General features: G+C 42.6%; 1 protein-coding gene across 1 annotated transcript in view; it reads left to right on the forward strand.

Moving 5' to 3' along the window:
• Positions 1-23,135, forward strand: part of LOC122544390 (polyunsaturated fatty acid 5-lipoxygenase-like) — a 43,702-nt gene extending 20,567 nt beyond the window's left edge. The window contains exons 6-14 of the mRNA XM_043683636.1: positions 2,582-2,685; positions 4,498-4,667; positions 6,440-6,583; positions 13,783-13,986; positions 14,792-14,878; positions 16,030-16,199; positions 19,938-20,059; positions 21,822-21,922; positions 22,953-23,135. Coding sequence (XP_043539571.1) covers positions 2,582-2,685; positions 4,498-4,667; positions 6,440-6,583; positions 13,783-13,986; positions 14,792-14,878; positions 16,030-16,199; positions 19,938-20,059; positions 21,822-21,922; positions 22,953-23,135 — 1,285 coding nt within the window. The remainder of the gene's footprint in view (positions 1-2,581; positions 2,686-4,497; positions 4,668-6,439; positions 6,584-13,782; positions 13,987-14,791; positions 14,879-16,029; positions 16,200-19,937; positions 20,060-21,821; positions 21,923-22,952) is intronic.
• The last annotated feature ends 737 nt before the right edge of the window (positions 23,136-23,872 follow it).

Below are 23,872 nucleotides of genomic sequence, written 5' to 3' on the forward strand. Positions count from 1 at the left end.
TTTCTCAAATTTGGAGACCAGAACGGTACACAATACTCCAGGTGTGGTCTCACCAGGGCCCTGTACAGCTGCAGAAGAACCTCTTTGCTTCTATACTCAATCCCTCTTGTTATGAAGGCCAGCATGCTATTAGCCTTCTTCACGACCTGCTGTACCTGCATGCTTACATTCATTGACTGGTATACAAGAACACCTAGGTCTCTTTGTACTGCCCCTTTACCTAAATTGATTCCATTTAGATAGTAATCTGCCTTCCTGTTCTTGCCACCAAAGTGGATAACCATACATTTATCCATATTAAACTGCATCTGCCATGCATCTGATCGCTCACCTAACCTGTCTAGGTCACCCTGTAATCTCCTAACATTCTCCTCACATTTCACCCTGCCACCCAGCTTAGTATCATCAGCAAATTTATGTTACTACTGTTACTACTGCCACCAAATCCTGTTACTACTATTCCTGAGTTCTCAGTCAGTCAGGGTCTGATACTGGATACCTTTGTAAACCCGCATTCACTTTATACAGCATTCCCAGATCAAATCCCAAGGAAGATACCCAATAAAGATAGATCAATAATCAGAGTAATATCGAAACTGAAGTAGTTATTCAGCCTGTTGTGTCTGTGCTAGCCCTTTGAAGGAACAGTCATTCTCAGTCTCACACACTCGGATTGTGTCCAAATCAGTTTTAAAACCATTTATGAAATCTGCTTTTGCTACATTTGTACATTCTAGAATGCAACAACTCCCTGAGTGAAATCAATTTTCCTCATCCCCTTTGCAAATCAATTTAAATCTGTTAAATGCCCCGGTTCTTAGCTCAGTCACCAATGAATCATTTTCCTGTCCACAAAACCTCCCACCATCTTGAAATCCTCTATTTTGTCAATGTTTAAACTTTGTCTGTGGTGTTTGTTTTAATATAATCCCAGCGGCTGGTAACAATACACAAGTCAGATTTGTTTTGCAATTTGTTTACAGTGTTGGTCAGTCATTGAGAATATTCGCATGAGGCTGCCAGTGTACTTTTAACAAAAGCACATCAAAGTTTATTACACAAAAATAAATGCTCGTGAATTACCAAAGGTAGGCATTTTTAGACTGACATGAGAAGAAAGTTGGCGGCACAGTGGCTAGAGCTGCTGCCTTACAGCACCAGGGACCCGGGTTCAATTCTCAACCTTGGGCGACTGTGTTTGTGCAATCTCCCTGTGTGTGTGTGGGTTTCCTCTGGGTGCTCTGGTTTCCACCCACAATCCAAAGATGTGCAGTTTATGTTGGATTGGCCATGCTAAATTGCCCATAATGTTCAGAGATGTATCGGTTAGACGCATTAGTCAGGGGTAAATGTAGAGTAATAGGGGAATTGTTCTGGGTAGGATATTCTTTGGAGGAGTGGTGTGGATTTGTTGGGCTGAAAGGCCTGTTTCCACACTGTAGGGATTTTGAAAAAAAAAGGTTTTTACTCAGAGAGTGGTGAGCCTATGGAATTCTCTGCCACAGAATGTGGTTGAAACCAAAACATTGCATATTTTCAAGGAGTTAGACATAACTGTTAGGGATAACGGGATCAAAGGGATGGGGGAGAAAGCATGAACAGGATACTGAGTTAGATGACCACTATGATCATATTGAGTAGTGAAATAGGCTAGAAGGGCCAATATGGCCTCCTTCTCCTCCTATGTTCTAATTTTCCATGTTTCTTTAAGAAAAAAAAAACAGTTATATATCTATAAGACTCTTTGGAAAGATCTTTTCATGAACAGCAACAATAAAGGTTTAACTCTTTTCCCGGAAATGTTCATAATAGATACTCAACCCCCATAAATTATTACTCTTATGTTAACTCTTCAAACTTACTTCCTCACATATTACTGAAAGAAAAACACATCTTGTCAAAGCTTTTTGTCTTGCATTCATTATGTCAATGATCAAGGAGCCAATTTATGTGGAAAATTAATACTAATACCGATACTGAATGAGAAGAGAGTTCTGATTGGTTGGCAAGTGCATTTTGATGCCATGGACAATAGACCTTTTTATTCCTACTTAACCTACTTCCTGCACATTCACCAAATGTGATTTTTTTCTTTCTCTCCCAGAGATACATAAATATAGATGAACTCACAACTCTTTCAAGCTGCCCTGATTGGACTACTGAAACAGCTTAAGATTTATTTCCAGCACTGATAGACTGGAGATTTCTATCCAATTCCGACAACTTGGAGATTCTTAGAGCCTGGAGACATCTAGAAATTAAAACCGACATTCTGATTGTATGACATCTGAATTCAACTTACTGGTAGCACTGACTGTTCATTTCGCTAGATGATAAAACTCAACAAATGATCTGCAATTAACTCCCCAATATAGCAGATTGAGTCATTTAGCTTAAGTCTCTTTCTTGGAAAGATTGCCTTTATTTCACAGTTTAAGGCGACTTTCTGACCCTTTCTTGAAAGTTACAAGTCACCTTCACGGAGCGGAAAACTCAGATTCATTTTTCTCCACTTTTGAATTCAAATTGCAAAGTAATGATAATAATATACTACAAATAGCTCTTATCACAATTTCTTTAGCCTTTCAGAACTCACGCTGAAGGAGAAAGTGAACAAGTTGGAATGCTCTTGGACCACCGTTGAGGACTTTAATCACATTTTTTGTGTCAACCATTCTAATGCAGGTAATGGAAATTTGGCAATATTTAGGAGAGGGGAGGTTGAGCTTGTCATTGCAGGTAGTACCACTAAAGTATCAACAGTACACTTATGATGAGCAAGTGACCAAATAGAAAGAAAGAACCTACGTTGCTGTGGAACCTTTAATTACCTCCTGATTTTATTGCCAATTAAATATTCTTTAGAGTAGCCATTGTTGGAAAAGAGGTACTGGGCAGGTTTACACGCACTGATGACCATATCTTTCTGGCTTTGTACCGTGTATTGTTTCCCCTCCAAAACATACCTCATTCATAAAATTCATAAAAATACATTATAAAACATTTTGAATAGAAAATTATGGAATGCAGTCAAATTCAACTTGTCTCCATTCAGCTTTGCCAGTCTCAGGTGCCTCCATACAATTGAAATACTCTTGACATTTACATTGTACACTTACTGTACTGTAGCTTCGTAGTTGGCACTGCTGCCTCACAGCACCATGGATCCAGCTTTGATTCTACCCTCAGACTACTGCCTGGGTGGAGTTTGCATGTTCTGCCCATGCCTGTGTGGGTACTCTGGTTTCCTCCTACAGTCAAAAAGATGTGTGGGCTAGGTGGGTTAACGATAGGAAATGTAGGGTTACAGGGAAGGGGGTAGACTGGGTAGGATGTTCTCCAGAGGTTAGTGTGGACTCGGTGGGCCAAATGGCCTGCTTCCACGCTGTGGAATTCAATGATTCTATGTCAAAAATACAGACAGACTAAGGGCAAAACATTTCAAACACAAAACTAAGACCCCATTTGCCCTCTCAGATGGATGCATAAGATCCCATTGAACTGATTCAAAGGATATTTAAAAGTCATTTGGGTAAGTTCATGCATAGGAAATGTTCGGAGGGATATGAAGCAGAAGCAGACAGTTTGGGATTATGTTTGGAATGGACTTGTTAGACCGAAGGGTCTATTTCCATGCTGTATGATTCTGCGATGTTGAAGGTGACGACGAGAGCAAGGGAGTTGTTCAGAAGGTCACAAGATCATAAGAAATAGGAGCAGGGAAAGTCCATTTAGCCTATCAAGCATACTGCATAAGATCATCGCTGATCTTTGGTCTCAACCCCAGATTCCTGCATGCCTAACTCCTCCAGAACTGTAGACTCCCTTGTTGACTCTATAATTCAGCCTTGAATATGCTGAACTATTTATCTTCCACTGCTCACGAGGTAGGGAGTGTGGGGTAGGGGGGGTGGGCGTCAGCTTCAAAAGGCTCAATAGCCTTCTCCTGTCCCAACTTTCTCTGCTTTTATGAGTGCAAGACCAAACAGTTTGACACGTTGTGTCTTTTTTTACGGATACTCAAGTTCTGTATTACGAAACAACTAGATTAAAAACAGTTGAGTTCCCAATACTGATTCCCATGGGATTCCACTCGTTGACCTAGATTCTAGCATTTCCCAATGGCGAATGTCTGTGTGGAGTTTGCACATTCTCCCTGTCTCAGTGTAGGTTTCCTCTGGGTCCTCCAGTTTCCTTCCACAGTCTAAAGATGTGCAGATGAAGTGGATTAGCCATGGGAAATGTAGGCTTCCAGGGATAGGGTAAGGGTTGGGTTGGGATGCTCTTCAGGGGGTTGGTAAGGACTTGTTGGGCTGAATACATTGTAGGGATTCTATGATTAATATTGACTTGTAGGGCTGGTTGTTGAGGAGAGAATGACTACGTTCACTTGGACTTCTACAGGGTTGGCTTTAAGTTGTTGTTAACGGCATCTTGCTATTTCTGCACTACCAGCTCTTTATGTTCTACCCCCACCCCCTGTTCCGTCATTTGCAGTGTTTGCCAAGCATCATTGGAAGGAGGATTGGTTCTTCGGTAACCAGTTTTTGAATGGCTTCAACCCAGTCCTGATAGAGAAATGCGACAAAATCCCACCAAACTTCCCTGTGACAGATGACATGGTCAGGACATCTCTCAGGAACTCCACACTGAAGCAAGAGATAGAGGTACATTGGTGTTTTACTCCTTCACATTGAGTACTAGAGATTGAACCAGGAAATGTAAAATTCTTGCTGAGCACAGCGTAGAAATTTGACTCTTTCCCTACAGCTTCTGAGAAATTTGATATCCAAAGAGGAACGTAAATTTCGGAATACCTTATTTGAGTGCCATGTTAGCTCATGACAAATTGGAAGGAGGTAGTATTATGCTGATGTCACTCAGCTAGCAATCCAGAATCTCAGGCTAATGTACTGGGGGCAGGGGTTTGAATCTCACCAGGACACAGGGTGAAATTTGAATCCAATAAAATGTGATCTTAGAAAGCTCACTCACATGGTGATCACTGTTGATTGACATTAAGGTTCATCTGGGTCACTAATTCCTTTCAGGAAAGGATATCGACTGTCCTATACAAGGTGACTCTATGATCAAAGGATTAGGTAGGATGGACAGTGAGAGCCTTTTTCCTTGGATGGTGATGGCTAGCATGTGGGGAAATAGCTTTGAATTGAAGGGTGATAGATCTAGAACAAATGTCAGAGGGTAGGGTCTTCACTCAGAGAGTAGTCGGGGTGTGGAATGCCCTGCCTGTAACAGAATGAGACTCACCAACTTTAAGGGCATTTAAATGGTCATTGGATAAACATATTGTTGGAGAAATTAGCCCAATAAAACAGAGATCACAAAACACAGATCGAAGTGAAATTAACTGTTTATTAACACAGCGATATTGCGGAAGAGAAATTGGCTAAGCTAAAACAGCACAGACAGTCTGTCTGGGTAGCCGGAATTCTCTTCCTCGAGCTGAAAATCAAGCCAGGTTTTATAGGAATCTTGTCCAATGATGTTAATTAAAAATAGGGAAAATGCAATGTATTTGATAATTAAGTAATCCAGTTATAATGGTGATCACTGCAAAGCAGTTATCAGAAGAATGTCCTGATTGTAGATACAATGAAGCATCCTGGCAGCATCACACAGTTTTTAACGGGATCAGGAGATTCCAGCTCTCTTTGAGGGTAGGTGAGAATGTTCCTTTTAAAGCAGCAAGTTGTTTCCATTGTTTCCCTCCTGTGAGCGAGGTATTCTGATGCCTCTCTGTCTGACCTGTCCTTTGTGTGACTTTGGTATCACTGGGGTATGAGATTGCCCTTAGGGCTTTGGGACAGCTGTGTTGATTGGGTCCAAGAAGCTTATTGTTAGTTTGTCTTGGGAAGGGTATTCCCTGGTCTGTGAGTGACTATGGTCATGTCTGGTTTCCCTTGTCAGCTTGTTTGGTCAAGGCTGAGGTATTCTGGATGTTACTTGTATGGTTTAGACAGGCTTGATTTCCTATGTTCCCTGTGGCCATGCTGTGGGTAGGCAGGGTGGCAGATCTTTTCCCACACATTTGGATGATCATTGAATAGTATAGGTTAGATGGGCTTCAGATTGGTTTCACAGGTCGGCACAACATCGAGGGCTGAAGGGCCTGTGTTGTGCTGTAATGTTCTATGTCCTTACCTGGTCTGGCCTACACTTGACTGCAGACCCACAACTATGTGATTGAATTTTAATTTCAGAGGACATGGCTGGAGGCCAAACAGAACTCAAGAGATGGTGGTGAGTGACTTGGTGTAAGTGTAAATAAAGCAAGGCTTTGGGTTGAATTTTTATTGATGGAACTTGAGGCCAGGCAGAACAGCATTGGGATTCAGCAATTATAAGATGATCCACATTGATATTGTATTCAGACAGTGCCTGATTGTATAACCATTCCTGTTTGTGCTTGTTTCAGAATGAAAATATCTATATTGTCAATTATGAGATCTTGGATGGAATTCCTGCCAATGTAATTGAAGGTGTGCAGCAGTACACTGCAGCACCTATTTGCCTGCTTTACCGTAATGAACAGAACTACATGATACCCATTGCTATCCAGGTAGGATCTGTAGACTCACATTACTTCTTATTTTATGAGCAATTACCACTGTAGACCACCATATTGTGTGAGAAATCCTAACCGCTATCACTATGTTGTATGAGGCTGACTTCCCATTTTTGTTGACCTTGGGCTGAGTATGCTGGTATTCATCAAAGATCTTCACCTTCCAAATCCATGACCACTACCACCTAGAAGGACAAGGGCAGGAGATTCATGGGAACTCCACCACCAACTTCAAGTTCCCCTCCAAGCTACCCACCATCCTGACTTGGAAGTATATTGCCATTCCTTCATTGTCACTGGATCAAAATCCTGGAATTCCCTCCCTAATGGCATTGTGGGGTAACCCAAAGCAGGTGGACTATACCTGTTCAAGAAGGTAGCTTACCACCATCTTCTCAAAAGCAACTAGGAATGGGCAATAAATGTTGGCCAGCCAGTGACACCCATATTCCACAAAATCAATAATTAAAAAATAATCGACAGTGTCCACTTGGTCTTGTGTGGCAGAAGAAAACTATTTTGTTGTCTAACTAAGAGAGATTCTTGGCTTTAACAAGATGAAATTTATTCCATGTTAGCAAATAAGTATGAAAAGTACAATAGACATTTAAAAGGCATCTGGATGGATACATGATAAGGGTTTAAAAGCATAAATTGCTGGGAAAGCTCAGCAGGTCTCGCAGCATTGTGGAGAGAAATCAGAGTCAACATTTCGGGTCAAGTGACCCTTCTGAGGATCTGTTTCTGTTTTGGATTTTGTTTCTGATTTATAGCATCCATAGTTCTTTTGGATTTTATTGAGAATTTAGAGGGATATGGGCCAAATGATGGCAAATGGGACTAGATTGGTTTGGGATATCCGTTCAGCGTGTACCAAAGACCAAAGGGTCTGTTTCTGTGCTGTGCAACTCTATGGCTCTATGGTTTCAACCAACAGAGATCTGCCTCTGGATGTTTCCAGGATTCAGTCCTTCTGCAGTGTTGTTCTTTGAAATTCTGCTGTTGAGTTGTTCTGGTGTTGGATTCTTGCACAGTTTTCTCCCTTTCAAGTTTGCAGTGTAACATTATTGATACCCTTTAGATTCTTTCACCCCCAACATTGAATACACCTTCAGAGACTTGAAATCTGCAGCTTGCCTTCTTATTAAAAATAGCTCCTTTATTCCTTGTTATAAAGCTTTCCGTTTAAAACACAGCTTTTCTTTCTGCAATTAACCCCTTTACTTCAGAACATTACTTCTGCAGGCATTTGACATGAGGCAGCAGATTATCAAATAGGTGTTATCTCCTCTCTCCCTGGAAACAGTTTGTGTTGTTTTTGTAGCTTCTTCATCCCCAGGAATGGTTAATTCACATGTTGCTGCAACTTCTTTTTATAAATAATTTCTCAATATTCCGTTCATCTCAAGAAACAGTTTAACCAAAAAGGAGTTATTGCTGCTTCTTTCAATCAATGTGTAGTAGTTTTTGTTTGATAATTCTTTCCAATCCATGAACAGTTATAAAAAGTTTGAAGTGTATATTGTCACAGTCCCTTTCATTATGATGTTCCTCGTTGGGTTCATCTCAGTCAGGCAGTGGTAGATAATTGATCCACATTAAGTTCTAGTTTCAGGGGTTACCTCATACACCTCCTTAGGGTGTGTGAACAATATAAGATCACTGCTGGTCTGCAGCTCCTCGAATGACCATATGTTTCTTGCTAAGATCTTCTATCCACACTTGTTGGCTTGCACACAAGTATGTCAATCATATCTCATGGTGACGCCTACTGTAGTGTGATGCATGCATTGAAATTGTTCCTCCCCACATACAGATTGGTAGTCCAAAGAGCACATCTGCGGAGATTTGGTTGTATCGGGAACTGACTCTTTGACTTGCTGCCCACCAGCAACTCTGGTGGTGATAGGCTAATTGGAGTGGGATGGCTTGGTAACATAACAATGCTGTGTCAAAGTCAGCATTTCTTTTCAAAAGTGACCTGATTGTTTGGAGCCCACCTGTTTGTTTGTGGTTATTTCAGTGGGCTCATGTGACACTCAGATTCAGAACTGGCAGCAGACTGGCTGAAGCACACATTAGTAAAATGTGTTCTATCAATGTGCTTTGCAAATACTTCCTGCAAGACCCTGATGATCACATCCATGGTGGTGGTACATAACATCCTCACCTCAATCCATTAATTAATCAATAGTTACAAGACAAGACTTCCAATTAAAAATGAATAGGTCTGTGCTCATAAATGCCTATGGTCTTGCAGGGCAAATGCCAGGTATTACTGTCTCTCATTGCTGTGGCTTGTGACTAATTCAAACTTCTCAGTCTGCTCTGAGATCTTCCAACTCTTTGGAGATCTCGGAACACCATGCTGCTGACTGCACTTGGTAATCCCCAATAGTCCCTGGCAAAGTTCCTGTCGAAGTGAGGGTGGAACAACCACCCGCTCACTACAAATGAGTAAGATGGCCAAGATCATGAAATGCTGTCGGTGCTCAACATACGTTTCCATGGCCAACCCAGTAGACATTTAGTTTGTCCAACTTCTTTTCAGTGAATGGTAACATACTCTTGATCTCTCATCCCCATATTCAGTGGCTGCCAATTGAAGCAAAAGTTTGGTTTACCATCCATAAAAATATTTGTAAGTCACAAACTGACTTCAGAGTAGTACATGCCTTGTTTTGCCTTTGGTTTTCCATAAGTCTGCCATTATTCTATTGTTGTTGACAACGAGTGCCAAGATGTGAACTGAAGAATGTCTTTGAAGAGTTCATACTTGTATTGTTGTGAATGAGGCTTTCTGCCTACGTGTATTTTAAGAATGTGTCTACACTCTGATGATGCTTCTCCACTGTTTACCCATGTACCACCATGTCATCCAAATGGTATGTCTCTTCTTGAAGACCTTGCAAAAGACTGCATGTAGTCTTTTGAAACATCTCTGGAGGTGAGGCAATCCCAAATGGTGATCTGTTGAAGCTGAAACTCCCAAATGCAGTAACAAAAATGGCACAAGCCGAAACTAATGCTTACATTGTGTTTCTGAAAGGGTCTACATTTAAATAATTTAGCCAACTTTTCTTTTAAATTCACTCATAGAATGCGGGTGCCCTTCCCTACAGTGTGGAAACAGGCCATTTGGCCCAACAGGTACACACTGACCTTCCAAAGAGTAACCCACCCAGACCCATTTCCCTACTTCTATCCTGACTAATGCACCTGACATTATGGGCAATTTAGCATGGCCAATTCACCTGACCTGCACCTCCCACCTGACTGTGGGAGGAAACTGGAGCAAACCCACGGGGAGAATGTGCAAACTCCACACAGACAGGCACCCAAAGTGGGAATCGAACCCGGGTTCCTGGTGTGGTGAGGCAGCAGTGCTAACCACTGAGCCACCGTGCTGCCCAGCATTGATTGCCAATCCCTACTTGCACAGAGGGCAGTTAAGAGTCAACCACATTAGTGTGGGTCTAGAGTCACGTGTAGGCCAGACAGGATCAGAATAGCAGATTTCCTTCCCAAACAGATATCATTGAGCAAGAAAGATTTTTCCAATGATCAGCAATGATCTCATGTTCATCATTACACCTTCAATTCCAGGTTCTTTATTGAATTCAAGGTCCACCATCTGCCATGGTAGGATTTGAATCCAGGTCCCCAGTATTAATAGCCTAGTGATAGTACCACTAAGTCATTGGCTCCTCATCATTCTCCAGTCTCACCGACAGTAGACATAGGATAGATGTGTCTGAACACCACCCCATTGAGCTGTGATGTCAACATGAATTTGGATGGATCCGTTGGATTTGGGTATAGTAACTTTTCTTTTAAATTCACTCATAGAATGCGGGTGCCCTTCCCTACAGTGTGGAAACAGGCCATTTGGCCCAACAGGTCCACACTGACCTTCCGAAGAGTAACCCACCCAGACCCATTTCCCTACTTCTATCCTGACTAATACACCTGACATTATGGGCAATTTAGCATGGCCAATTCACCTGACCTGCACCTCCCCCCTGACTGTGGGAGGAAACTGGAGCAAACCCACGGGGACAATGTGCAAACTCCATACAGACAGGCACCCAAAGTGGGAATCAAACCCGGGTTCCTGGTGTGGTGAGGCAGCAGTGCTAACCACTGAGCCACCGTGCCGCCCAGCATTGATTGCCAATCCCTACTTGCACAGAGGGCAGTTAAGAGTCAACCACATTAGTGTGGGTCTAGAGTCACGTGTAGGCCAAACAGGATCAGAATAGCAGATTTCCTTCCCAAACAGATATCATTGAGCAAGAAAGATTTTTCCAATAATCAGCAATGATCTCATGTTCATCATTACACCTTCAATTCCAGGTTCTTTATTGAATTCAAGGTCCACCATCTGCCATGGTAGGATTTGAATCCAGGTCCCCAGTAATAATAGCCTAGTGATAGTACCACTAAGTCATTGGCTCCTCTTCATTTTCCAGTCTCACCGACAGTAGACATAGGATAGATGTGTCTGAACACCACCCCATTGAGCTGTGATGTCAACATGAATTTGGATGGATCCGTTGGATTTGGGTATAGTCATTGTCCTTGAGCATCAACTGATTGGGTTCCTAAATAGGGTCTATGCCATATCCATTCTAAACATCCATTCTAATTCTTGCATGCTATGTCTCAATTTTCTTTCATTAATGGATGTGGAATGTTCCTGGGTCCATCAGTGTGATGCTGCATTCAAGGGTTTGAAGGGATATGGGCTGGGTGCTGGCAGGTGGGACTAGATTGGGTTGGGGTATCTGGTCGGCATGGACGGGATATCTGGTGGGGTTGGACCGTAGGGTCTGTTTCCGTGCAGTACATCTCTATGACTCAATGTTCAATTATTTTGGGTATTCCTGTTAAAAAAAATCTCAACTCTGTTTGAGTAGGGTATTTGGTCCTCTGAGCCTGCTCCGCCATTCAACAGGATCTCAATTGATCATCTAACCCAACTGTTCCCTGTTCCCACTTTTCTCTTATACCTTGTGATCCTGTTAGCTCTAAGAGCTAACTTTCTTCTTCTGTTAGACCTTGTCTGCTTCTGCTTCAAACTTGCCTCTTTACTAATTTAATTCAGGCTTCTGCTTCTGTTTTTTTATTGCCCTCACTATAAATGTAATTTCCCTTACTGTGGCTGTCCCTATGGCATAGATACGTGAACTTATGCTGTAGGTACTGTTCTTAACTTTAAGCTTTCCCAGTCTGTAATTCTGCATAATTTTTTTTTAAAAATTCCCTTGCCCACCAATATTTTTAACTTTACTCACAAACTCTGAGATGTCTCTTTACTCCCCAGCTGAAAGGTGATTTGGAAGGCTTCTATAGATTACTGGTATTTGATGCCATCTGTAACTGCATTGGATTGACTAATACTCCAGCTCCAAGGAGTTCCTAATTCTCCTGCTTCTGTGCTTCTCTTACTAGGTCTGAACTTTCTGTAATCCTTTCAAACACTTATAACTATATAAACCAATTCCTAATCCATCATCTTCCCCTTTCGTTGTCCTTGTTCACCCATGTTCATGTAACTGTCTGGAAAGCAGAGCAACATCTCTACTTCCTCAGGTGGCTAAGGAAATTTGGCATGTCCATAAAGACTTACCAATTTTCATAATGCACCATGGAAAACATTCTATCCAGATACACCATGGCTTGGAATGGCAACTGCTGTATCCTGGACTGTAAGAAACTACGAGGAGAAAGTGAGGTCTGCAGATGCTGGAGATCAGAGCTGAAAATGTGTTGCTGGAAAAGCGCAGCAGGTCAGGCAGCATCCAGGGAACAGGAGAATCGACGTTTCGGGCATAAGCCCTTCTTCAGGAAAGGTCTGAAGAAGGGCTTATGCCCGAAACGTCGATTCTCCTGTTCCCTGGATGCTGCCTGACCTGCTGCGCTTTTCCAGCAACACATTTTCAGCTGTAAGAAACTACAGAGAGTTGTAAACACAACCCAGACCATCAGACAAGACAATCGTCCATCCATTGACTCCATCTACACTTCCCGTTGCCTCAGAAAGGCAGCCAACATCATCAAAGAGCCCTCCAATTCCGGTTATAATCTCTTCCAAACCTCTTCCATTAGGCAGAAGATATAAAAGCTTAAACACATTTACCAACAGATTCAAGAACAGCTTCTTCCCTGTTATTATCAGATGTCTGAATGGACCTCTCAAAGTTTAAATTTACTGTCGGTCTCACTCTTTGTGTACCTTCTCTGCAGCCATAACATTGTATTTCTTGCTCTATCCTATTACTCTTATGCATTTTGTATAGCATGACCTGCCTGTGCTGCATGCAAAACAAAACTGTACTGTGTACCTAGGTACATGTGACAATAGTAAATCAAATCAAATCAAAATTCTTTCATATGTCTAGCAGTATAGCTTTGATAACTGTGCTTCTTCAATTCTAACCTTTTATATTCCTGGTTTTAACGTTTACATTATATTCCATGCAACAAATTTATAGATAAACTAAGAATTGATAATTTGCATGAGCAGATCCCCCAAAAGACCTGTAGCTCCATGAGTTGGGTTTGGAAGATAAGACACAAAGTCACTCAATGAGGCATTAGAAATGGCTTTAGAGATATACTAGTACATTCTGCTTAAAAACAGACAACTACCACTACAAATCATTGGTTCAGTTCCTCAGACATTTGCTGCTGTACAAACGGCACAGATTATCACCTGTAAGAACTGACTCATTGTTGGTGCCCTGTGTGAACAATGTCTGTGACTTAGAATTCACACCCATGATATAATCAACTCCTTTTGAAAAATATGTCCTGCCAAATTTGTTGATCATTACTTCACATTAGCTAACATATTTCATCTGTTTAGTGACATATCTCAGACACCATTTGCTTCTTACAAACACGCCTGATGAACGATCTGGTGCAACATCAACTTTAACAGTTTCATCCTTGTTTCTAATAGCCTCATGCTTTCCTATTACTGTAACCTTATCCAGCCTTCAAGATCTCCATTGTTCTCCAACTCTGGCCTCATTTGCATCCCTGATTTCGCATACCCACTGCAGGCCATTCTGCCTGGATCCCAAGCTCTGAAATTCCCACCTTAAAATCCATCCACCTTTCCATACCATAATGTATGATACATAAGCTTCCTGATGCTCCATATTCATCTTTCTTGTTGCTTACAGCTGAAGCAGACCCCGGGAGAAGACAATCCCATTTTCCTTCCCTCGGATGCTGAGCTCGACTGGATGCTGGCCAAGATGTGGGTGCGGAGCTGTGATTTTCAACATTTTGAGTTGGTCTCCCACCTTCTGAAAACTCACCTGATTGCTGAGACATTCAGCATGGCCACTCTCAGGCAACTGCCGTCCGTGCACCCCATTTACAAGGTACAAAGCATGAGGAAGAATGTGACTCCATTTTAATCCAGGGAAATTGCAGCTGGTGATAGCGGCTAAACTGATGGTGGGAATGTCATCGAATCCTGATCTGTGCACCGTAGAATCAAAGGAATTTACAGCAGGGAATGGGGCCATTTGGCCCATTGTGTCCTTTCCATCCGATAAGGAGCCATCAAACCTAATCCTACTTTCCAGCTCTTGGTCTCTAACCATGTTGGTTAGGGCTCTTCATGTGGATATCCTAATACTTGTTGAATGTTATGAACATTTCTGCCTCTACTACCCTTTTAAGCAGTGAATTCCAGACCCTGCAGCGAAACATTTCCCCTTGAAATCACTGTGACTCACTGACTACTTATCTTAAAACCATGGCCCCTTTTTATTGACCCTTTAACCATGGGGAACAGGCCTTTCCAATCCCTTCAATCTTGGTCCAACAGAGTTTTTAGACTTCAGAGTAGGATTTCTCCAGCCTCTTCTATTCCAAAAAAAAATCAAGCCTAGACTATGCAAGCTTTCTTCATCACTGAAATTCTCCAGTCCAATCAATATTTGTGTAAAATCTCCTCTACACTACTTCAAGCTTTTAAACATTTATTCTTCTGATCTTAGCATTGTCGGCTAGGTCAGCATTTATTGCACACTCTTAATTGCATTGTAAAAAATAGTGGTTAGCTGCTTTCTTGAACCGCTGCAGACTGTGTGGTATACCTATGTTCTTATCTCCCAGGCTGTGAATTGCAAACATTCACTACCATTTTTGGATATTACAAATGTTATGTTTCCATTTTAGCTGCTGGCTCCTCATGTGAAGTACACGATGCATATCAACACCGTTGCTAGAATAAAACTGATAGGCAATAATGGATATATCAGCCAAGTGAGTTCTGATTTATGTAATCTCTCAGTTCTGAGTCTTTAATTGCAACTCACATAAATTCTAATTCATTTGTGCTTATTCAAGTGAAAGATATTAAGCTAAGGCTTGGATTAGCGATGTTTGAGTTTCACTGTAACTAATCCAGTGAAAATGTAATGTGCAGAATTTTCACATGGTTATGGCTTTGTCTAGTGTTTTAATGGGACTTGCATTAGCTCTGGAATCTCAGGCCTGTTTGTGCATGGGTGCATGTCAATGATTGAGTTAAAAGTGTTATTCTGGAACACCAAAGATAACTCACCTGCTCTTCTCTAAAATCATAGCCATGGGATATTCTACATCCTCTGGAGAGGCAGATACAACCTGAGTTCAATATTTCACCTGAAAGATGGTGCCGTTATGTTGAACATTCAGCACTCTCTCAGTTCTGTGATCTGGGAATGTCAGCCTATATGCAAACCTCTGGAGTAAGACTTAACCTCATCACTGTTTGATTCAGACCAAGTGTTCCCCATTGAGCCATGGCTGACTCACCATCACAGGTTTCTTCCTTTTTTCTCAGCTTTGTATTTGGGTTAGAAACATACCCTGTGATGAAGCAGATGATAAGTAACAAAATCAGAAATTGCTGGAAAAACTCAGCAGGGTCTGGAAGCATCTGGAGAGAGAAAGCAGAGTTAATGTTTATAGTACAGTGACAATAGCAATGAGGTGGCCTTCAGTTATGAAGAAGGGTCACTGGACATGAAACATTGACTCTCCTTTCTCTATCCACAGATGCTAGCAGACCTGCTGAGTTTCTCCAGCAATTTCGGTTTTTGTTCCTGATTTCCAGCATTTTCAGTTCTTTGGTTGTTCACATAGTAAGTGATCCTATTATGTATGAGTGCCTTGTGACTGTTAGCTTTCCGTTTTGCCTTTGTGACAGTGTGCAACGTAGGTACAAGTTTGTTGAATGCTAAATCGCTTTCAATATGTCTTCTGCTTATTTAAACCAGGCCACCTCTTGTTGTCATCTTTAGGCTTACACGTCACTTTCTCAGAAACATAATCCAAACAAACCTTAGAGGCCAGTGTCTATCCAGGAGCTGCGTTAATCAATGCTGGTTCTGCCAATAAATGGGATTTAATCTGTCTCTTATTTTCCAAAGATGTTTGGTGTCAAAGAAGATGATTTTCATTTGCTGTGTTCAAAAGCCTTTCAAAGGCTAACATACCGGTCACTGTGTCTGCCAGAAAACCTGAAGGACCGTGGAGTCACAGAACTCAAAGGGTATTGTTACATGGATGATGGCCTGCTCCTATGGAGAGCGATTCATGAGTAAGTGATAATTTTGATTGTTCTAATGACGGGAATGCTCTCAGGGCAGTGTCTCATCAATCTTCTGGCACATGCAAAACCCCTCGACAATCAGTAACCCTGTTGAACACATCAGAGTCAAATCTCCAGGAACAGTTCCAGCTTAGAAGTGTAGGTGGCCTGAAATAACTCTGTTTATGTCTGTCAGCCAAGGCTCCCTGATTGGCCCAGGTTAACAACCCCAATCAGGGATCTACATCTACATCAGATGCTACATCAGTTCCTTCAGCAGATGGTGGTGCAGTTTGAGTAATTTTATGTCAGTCACTGCAGCTACAGAGGCCAAAGTGCGAAGATATATCTGGTTCGTAGTGGTCACGTTCACATTGGCTCATTTACCTGTTCACTTCAATAGACACTCTTGAGTCCGTGGAAACATCTTTGATTGAAACAGTACTTTTCTCAACAGAGTGTCTTGGAGTTTAGCAAATCATATTACATGTCCCAGTACATTTTCAATTTCAGCAGCCTCAGCATCACTGTGAAGAGAAAGTGTGTCTGTGTTCAACATCACATTCCATCTGCCATGGCCTTGCCTACTCACTTGGCCTGTTGATATTCCCTTGAAATGTCTTTGCAACAATTCACACTCCCTGTCCAATTTTGTGTCATCATCAGATTTGGAAATCTTACATTTGCTCCCTTCATCTGAATCATCAATATAGATTATGAACATTCTGGATCAAATCACTAATCTTTATATTAACCAACTGGTTACAGCCTGCCAACTGAGAATATACTTTTTATTTCAACTTTCTGTTTTTTTGCCCATTAATCAATTCTCAGACTGTATCATTAATCCTATGTGCTCTAATGTTGCTTACTAATCTCTCGTGTGGACCCTTGTTTAAAAACTTCCAAAAATCCAAATAAAAATCTAAATTGTGCTAAAAGATTTACCAGGATGTTACTGGAACTGGAGGGTTTAAATTATAAGGAGAGGCTGTATAGGCTGAGACATTTTCTCCTGCGACATCGGAGGGTGAGGGGTGACCTTATAGAGGTTTATAAAGTCATGAGGGCACTTGATAAGATGAACAGCCAAGGTCTTTTCCCCAGGTTGGGGGAGACTCTAAAATTAGCGGACATAGGTTTAAGGTGAGGGGGGAAAGATTTAAGAGGGACCTCAGGGAAAACCTTTTCACACAGAGAACGGTGCATGTATGGAATGAGCTGCCAGGGGAAGTGATAGAGGCAGGTACAATTACAACATTTAAAAGACATTTGGACAGGGACATGGATAGGGAAGGTTTAGAGGGATATAGGCCAAACAAATATTAGAATATTTTCTCTACTACTGCAGTCAGGCTAACTGGTCTCTGGTTCCTTGTTTTCTCTCTTAAATAGTGGGGTGACACTTGCACCTTCTGAGCTGCAGGAAACAATCTGTGCTCCTTCTGGGTTCTACCAGGATTACTCAGTTCTTGACCTCATTATGGCTTCAGTTCAAACATGGACAACAGAGCTGAATTCCAGAGGTGAGGTGAGGTGACAGTGACAACCCTTGACATCAAGATCACATTTGAACAAATGTGATTTTGAGGAGAACTAACAAAACTAGAGTTAATGGGAATCAGGGAGGGACATTTTCTGCTGGTTGGTGTCATACTTGACACAAAGGAAGATGGTCGTGGTTGTTGGAGGTCAGTCATCTCAGCTCCAGGATGTCACTGCCAGAGTTCCTCAGGAGAAGGTACTAGATCTATCCATCATCCATGGCTTAATCAATAACCTTCTCTCCATCATAAGGTCAAAAGTGGGGACGTTTGCTGATGACTGCACAATGTTCAGCACCATTCATGATCCATAGATACTGAAACAGTCGATGTTCAAGTGCAGCAAGACTTGAACGATATCTATGTTTGGGCTGATAAGTGACAAGTGACATTTTAGATTACAGGAATTAGATTAAAAATCACACAACACCAGGTTATAGTCCAACAGGTTTAATTGGAAGCACACTAGCTTTCAGAGCGATGCTCCTTCATCAGTCGTGTGATTTTTAACTTTGTACACCCCAGTCCAACACTGGCATCTCCAAATCGGGATTGATTACTTGAAACAGGCCCTTCGGCCCAACAAGTCCACACCGACCCTCCGAAGAGCAGACCCATTCCCCTACACCTAACACTACAGGCAATTTAGCATGGCCAATTCACCTAAACTGCGCATTTTTAGACTGTGGGAGGAAACCTAAGCACCCAGAGGAAACCCACGCAGACACGGGGAGAATGTGTAAATTCCATACAGACAGTTGCCTGAGGTGGGAACTGAACCCAGGTCTCTGGCGTTGTGAGGCAGCAGTGCTAACCACTGTGCCACCGTGCTGGCCTTATTGGAGATAGTCAGGTAAAGATTATCTCCAACAAGGGAGAATCTAACAATCACCACTTGATATTCACCACTTGAGCATCATCAGAATCTCCGTATTCTGTGGGGGGGGGGGGGGGGGGTGGTGGGGTTTAACCATTGACCAGAAACTAAACTTAATGACCCATGTTAATTTAATGGCTCGGAGAGGAGGTCAGAAGCTAGGAATTCTGCACATCCTGGCTCCCCTGTCACCATCTACAAGGCACAAGTCAGAAGTGTGATTACATACTCCCCACTTGTGTGAATGGGTGCAGTTCCAACAAATCTCAAGAAGCTCTCACCACAAAGCAGCTCCCGCTTAATTGACACCATGTCCATAAACATTGACAGCCTTCACCTCAGTTGCAGCAGTGCGTACCATCTGCAAGATACACTGCAGAAATTCACCAAAGATACTCAGACAGCTCCTTCCAAACCTATAACAGCTACTGTCTAGAAGGACAAGGGCAGCAGATGCATGGGAACAGAACTTCCTGCCTACTCCCCTTTAAGCCTCTCACCGTACTGACCTACTGTTGTCAGTAGAACGATGGTCATTTTTCAATTTGATGGTTGATCAGATAGATTTAAGTCTTCTCTTAGATTAGAATTCTTTTTTAAGTTTTTTGGCTTTTCTATCTTTTCACTCAGTAGAAGGGAGAAAGACGTTTTCTACTTTCTGGCTCTGAATGGTTCTCGCCGCACTGCTCCTACCAGTCAGCAGCAAATTGCAGCTGGGTCAGTCAGAGGCTGTCATCAGGCAGTTTTCCTTTAACTTAATGATACCGAGTGGTCCTCTGACTCAATAATCTGACAATGTCATTGCTCTAAAAAGCAAGATAGATATGCTCATCTAAAATTGGGCACCATTTGATTTATAGTTTATAGTCCAAAACGGAAAAATGTATGATCCTTTTTCGCACACCTTGTGGTAAAAATGTTCAACTTTGAGATGGTCATTGTATCTTTTAAGCAACTTTCTTAAAAGGCATAAAATACATTTCAGGGACTGCAGGTGAGTCTCAATATTATCACTTTCAGGATCCCTTCCAACTCTCACATTAACCTGAGCTGGGATAAAGATCCTTCCTTATAATCGCTGGATTAAAATCCTTAAACTCCTTAATTAGAACAGTACTAGGGGAGACACGATCACCACATAGTCCTCTGTGGCTCAAACAGACTGTCCACCAGCACCTACATGGAAGATCTGAGGGGTCAAATGTCAAAAAATGGACCTTTCCATTTGTTCATACATCTCGAATAAGAATTCATAAGGCCTGACAGACTACATCTTTTAACACTTTTTCATTCCTGATCCTTAACATATTTGAAAATAACTTTCAGGTTTGTCACTGGAATTGTCATGTATTACTATAAGGAAGACAGTGAAATTCAAGATGACTCTGAGCTTCAGGCCTGGATCAAGGACCTCACTGAAGTTGGACTTGAAGGTATTGGAGACTCTGGTAAGTGCGTAATACGTTTGAGGCAACATGGTGGCTCAGTAGTTAACACTACTACCTCACAAGCTCCAGCGATCCAAGTTTGATTCCAGCCTCGGATGTCTGTGGAGTTTGCACATTCTCCCCATGTCTGCATGGGTTTCCATGGGTGCTCCAGTTCCCTCCCACATTCCAAAGATGTACCGGTCAGGTGGATTGGCCATGTTAAACTGTCCGAGGGTATGCAGGCTAGGCAGATTAGCTAAGGGAAATGTAGGATTATGGGAGTAAGTGGAGGTTGGGTCTGGATGAGATCATCTTCAGACGATCAGTGCAGTCTTAATGGGCCAAATGGCCTCATAGAGATTCTAAGAATGCAAGCTCATACAGTACAAGGAAAATTGATAGGTCTATATAAATAGCCTCTTCACTGCCTGACCAAAGTAGCAGTGCAAACAGCACTTATAATGAGATTCACCAACTTGCTTTAAAAAAGTGCAGCAATTTCATCCACAACCTTTGATTTGCAAACAATCCTTTTCTCATTTCAGTCCACAATAAAACAATATAGAAAAATAAAAAGATTTGGTCTTTACACTGTTGTAAAGTGAAAGCTAGGGTACTGGGGTAGAGGGGGCAGGGCAGGAATGACCTGATAGAGGTCCTGAAAACTATGGAAGAATTTGAAAAAAATAAATAGACTGTTTCCGTTGGTCAAAAGAACAAAGGTAGTACTCATCACTATAAGACAGTCAGCAACAAATCACCCACTGTCAGAATTCTGGGAGTTACCACTGACCAGAAATTCAACACAAAGGCCACAAGAGCAGGTCAGAGGCTAGGTATACTGCAGCAAAAATTCACCTCCTGACTCCCCAAAGCCTGTCCACCATCTACAAGGCACATGTCAGAAGTGTGATGAAATACTTACCTGGATGGGTGCAGCTCCAGCAACACTCAAAAAGCTTGACACTATCCAGGAACAAAGCAGCTGCTTGATTGACACCACATCCATAAACATCCACTGATGTTCAGTAGCAGCAGAGTGTACCATCTACAAGACGCACTGCAGAAATTCACCAAGGTAGCACCTTCCAAATCTATGTCTAGATTAGAGTGGTGCTGGAAAAGCACAGCAGGTCAGCCAGCATCCGACGAGCAGGAAAATTGACATTTCGGGCAAAAGCCATTCATCAGGAATAGACCACTTCCATCTAGAACAGCAAGGTTAGCAGATGCATTGGAACACCACCTGCTGGGAGTTCCCCTCCAAGCTATTCACCATTCTGAATCAAAATATATTGCCATTTCTTCAGCGTTGCTGGGTCAAAATCCTGAAATTCCCTCTCTTGGGGCATTGTGCATCTATCTACAGCACATGGCAACTGATGCTGTATCAATTGTAGATTTTAAATGAAGATTGAAATATTTGTGTTTCCAAGTGAAATGGATAAGTATGGCTATATGGAGATGTGGATCAGTCTCAATCTCATTGAATGGTGAAGCTGACAAGAGCTGAATGGCCACCTGTGGTCCTACAAAAGTGGAGTTGAGGTGTGGAGCAGACTTGAAGGGACATAGGACCTACTCTTGCTTCTAACATCTTGCTTCTAACATGTAAAAACTGAGAGCTTTGATGTACTCTTGTGCTCATGAAAGTGGGAGATGTTTGAGCTGGCGAAGGGGGTCACCTCTTTCTCAGCTTTCCTGGTGCAAGCATCATCCCACATAAAGCTCCTTCGATTTGCTCCCCGATACATCCTGTGAAACGGTGTTTGTCTTTCAGAATTTCCGACATCATTCCACACCAGGGACGACCTGTGCACATTCCTCACCATGATTATCTTCACATGCAGTGCCCAACATGCAGCCCTGAATAATGCACAGGTAACCACCACACAGACAGGACAGGGAGACAGAAAGTGGGGGGGGGGGGGGGGGGGGAAGAGAGAGAGAGAGAGAAAAGTAGCTAAGGGAAGAACAAGAGTGGGTGAGATAAAATCAAGAAGAGAGAGCAAAACAGACAAGGAGAGAGAGAGCAGCGAGAGAAAGATGGAAAGCAGAGAGAAAAAGACTGGGGAGGTAGATGAAGAGAAAGAGAGAGAGAGAAGAGGAGGAAAGGAGAGTGAGAGAAAAAGAGAAAGAAGAAAGAGAAAAAGACAGTTGTAAAGAAGAGGAAATTGAGAGTGAGAAACAGAGACTGAGGCAGAAGGGGTGTCATAGAGGATTGTGGAGAGAGACAGTCTTGCACATTATTACAGGGACAGTATTACACATGGGTAGTCATCTGCAGTCTGGCTCAGTTTTTATTGAATCTGGCTCAACATTACTGAGATAACAGGTTCCCTGACTGAGGTCAGGCAGCACACAGACTGAACCCGGCACGTTTTGATGTATACAAGCTCAGTATTTTAACAGGCCGTGCCTTTGCCTAAGCCTCTGGAGTAAGAGTTCCTGTTCCTAGCTTCCATTTCGAAGTAGACAAGAAGAGTTAGTCCAGTATGTCTAATTTGCCAGTTTTCCGGTTTCCCCCCTGGAGTACCAAAAGAGTGCTGCTCTATCAGAGGGGCTGGTCTTTCAGCTGAAATGTAAAACAGGGGATAACATTCATCTTTGGGTGAATAGAAAGATCCAGTGGTGTGACTGAAAGAAGGACAATGGGTTTCTATTGGCCTATTTCAGTTTTTCACTTTTAAATAGACACCAAGTGTAAATTCAAATTTGCTATAGTGGGCAAGATGCCCACTGGACTGTATCCTAGTGCTGTGAGCAGCAAATGCCAAGGAGATTGGTCTCCTGATCTAAATGGATTACGAAGCCATGAAGCATTTTGAGGTAGGGGAAATGCAGTTGTAAATGAAAGTCTTTTCCTTCTTTCTACCCGACTGAATTCGATTTCCTTTCCTTTCTTGAACAGTATGATTGGGGTGCCTGGGTCCCCAACTCACCCTGCTCCATGAGGAAGCCTCCTCCCACTACCAAAGGGATCATGACCATGGAGCACATCATGGAATCACTACCATCTCTGCACCAGTCTTGCCTACAAATGGCAATTCTCTGGATCCTTAATCAGAAGCCATGGGAGATGGTAAGGAATTGATGAACAAACTCAACATCTTCCCCATTTCTGAAGGAAGGGGGGGAATGAGTCCAACCAGGAATGGAAAGTGGAATTTGAAGGCACACTGCATTGACTCCAGAGATGGTAGCATTGACTTAGGAGCAGAGGTTGAATCAAACAGATCTATCCTCCCTGGTGCTCAGAAGAATGAAATGTATATGTATATTGTGGGGCACACCCTGAGAGGCCATTTCTCAAAGAGTTAGCAGGTTGGGATCATTGTCAACTCCACCTCCCCCCCCAACTCTGCCAAGGACATGCAAGTCCTGGGCCTCCTCCACTACCAAATTCTAGCTACCCGAAGCCGAGAGGAAAAACACCTCATCTCCAATCACACTGGATCAATGTTGATTTCACCAGTTTCCTGATCTCCCCTCCCCCACCTTATCCCAGGTCCTACTTTCCAACTCGACACCACCTTCTTGAACTGTCCTACCTGTCCATCTTCTTTCCCACCTACCTGCTCCATCTCCCACTCCGAACTATCACCATTACTTCCCACCTCCATCTGCCTATTACATTCCCAGCTACCTTCCCTGTTCCCACCAACCAACTGTCCTACCTGTCCATCTTCTTTCCCACCTACCTGCTCCATCTCCCACTCCGAACTATCACCATTACTTCCCACCTCCATCTGCCTATTACATTCCCAGCTACCTTCCCTGTTCCCACCAACCACCCCCCCCCCCCCCCCCCCCCCCCCCCCCCCCCCCACC

The sequence above is a fragment of the Chiloscyllium plagiosum genome, chromosome 48 (genome assembly GCF_004010195.1).
Source record: "Chiloscyllium plagiosum isolate BGI_BamShark_2017 chromosome 48, ASM401019v2, whole genome shotgun sequence".
Classification (NCBI taxonomy): domain Eukaryota; kingdom Metazoa; phylum Chordata; class Chondrichthyes; order Orectolobiformes; family Hemiscylliidae; genus Chiloscyllium; species Chiloscyllium plagiosum.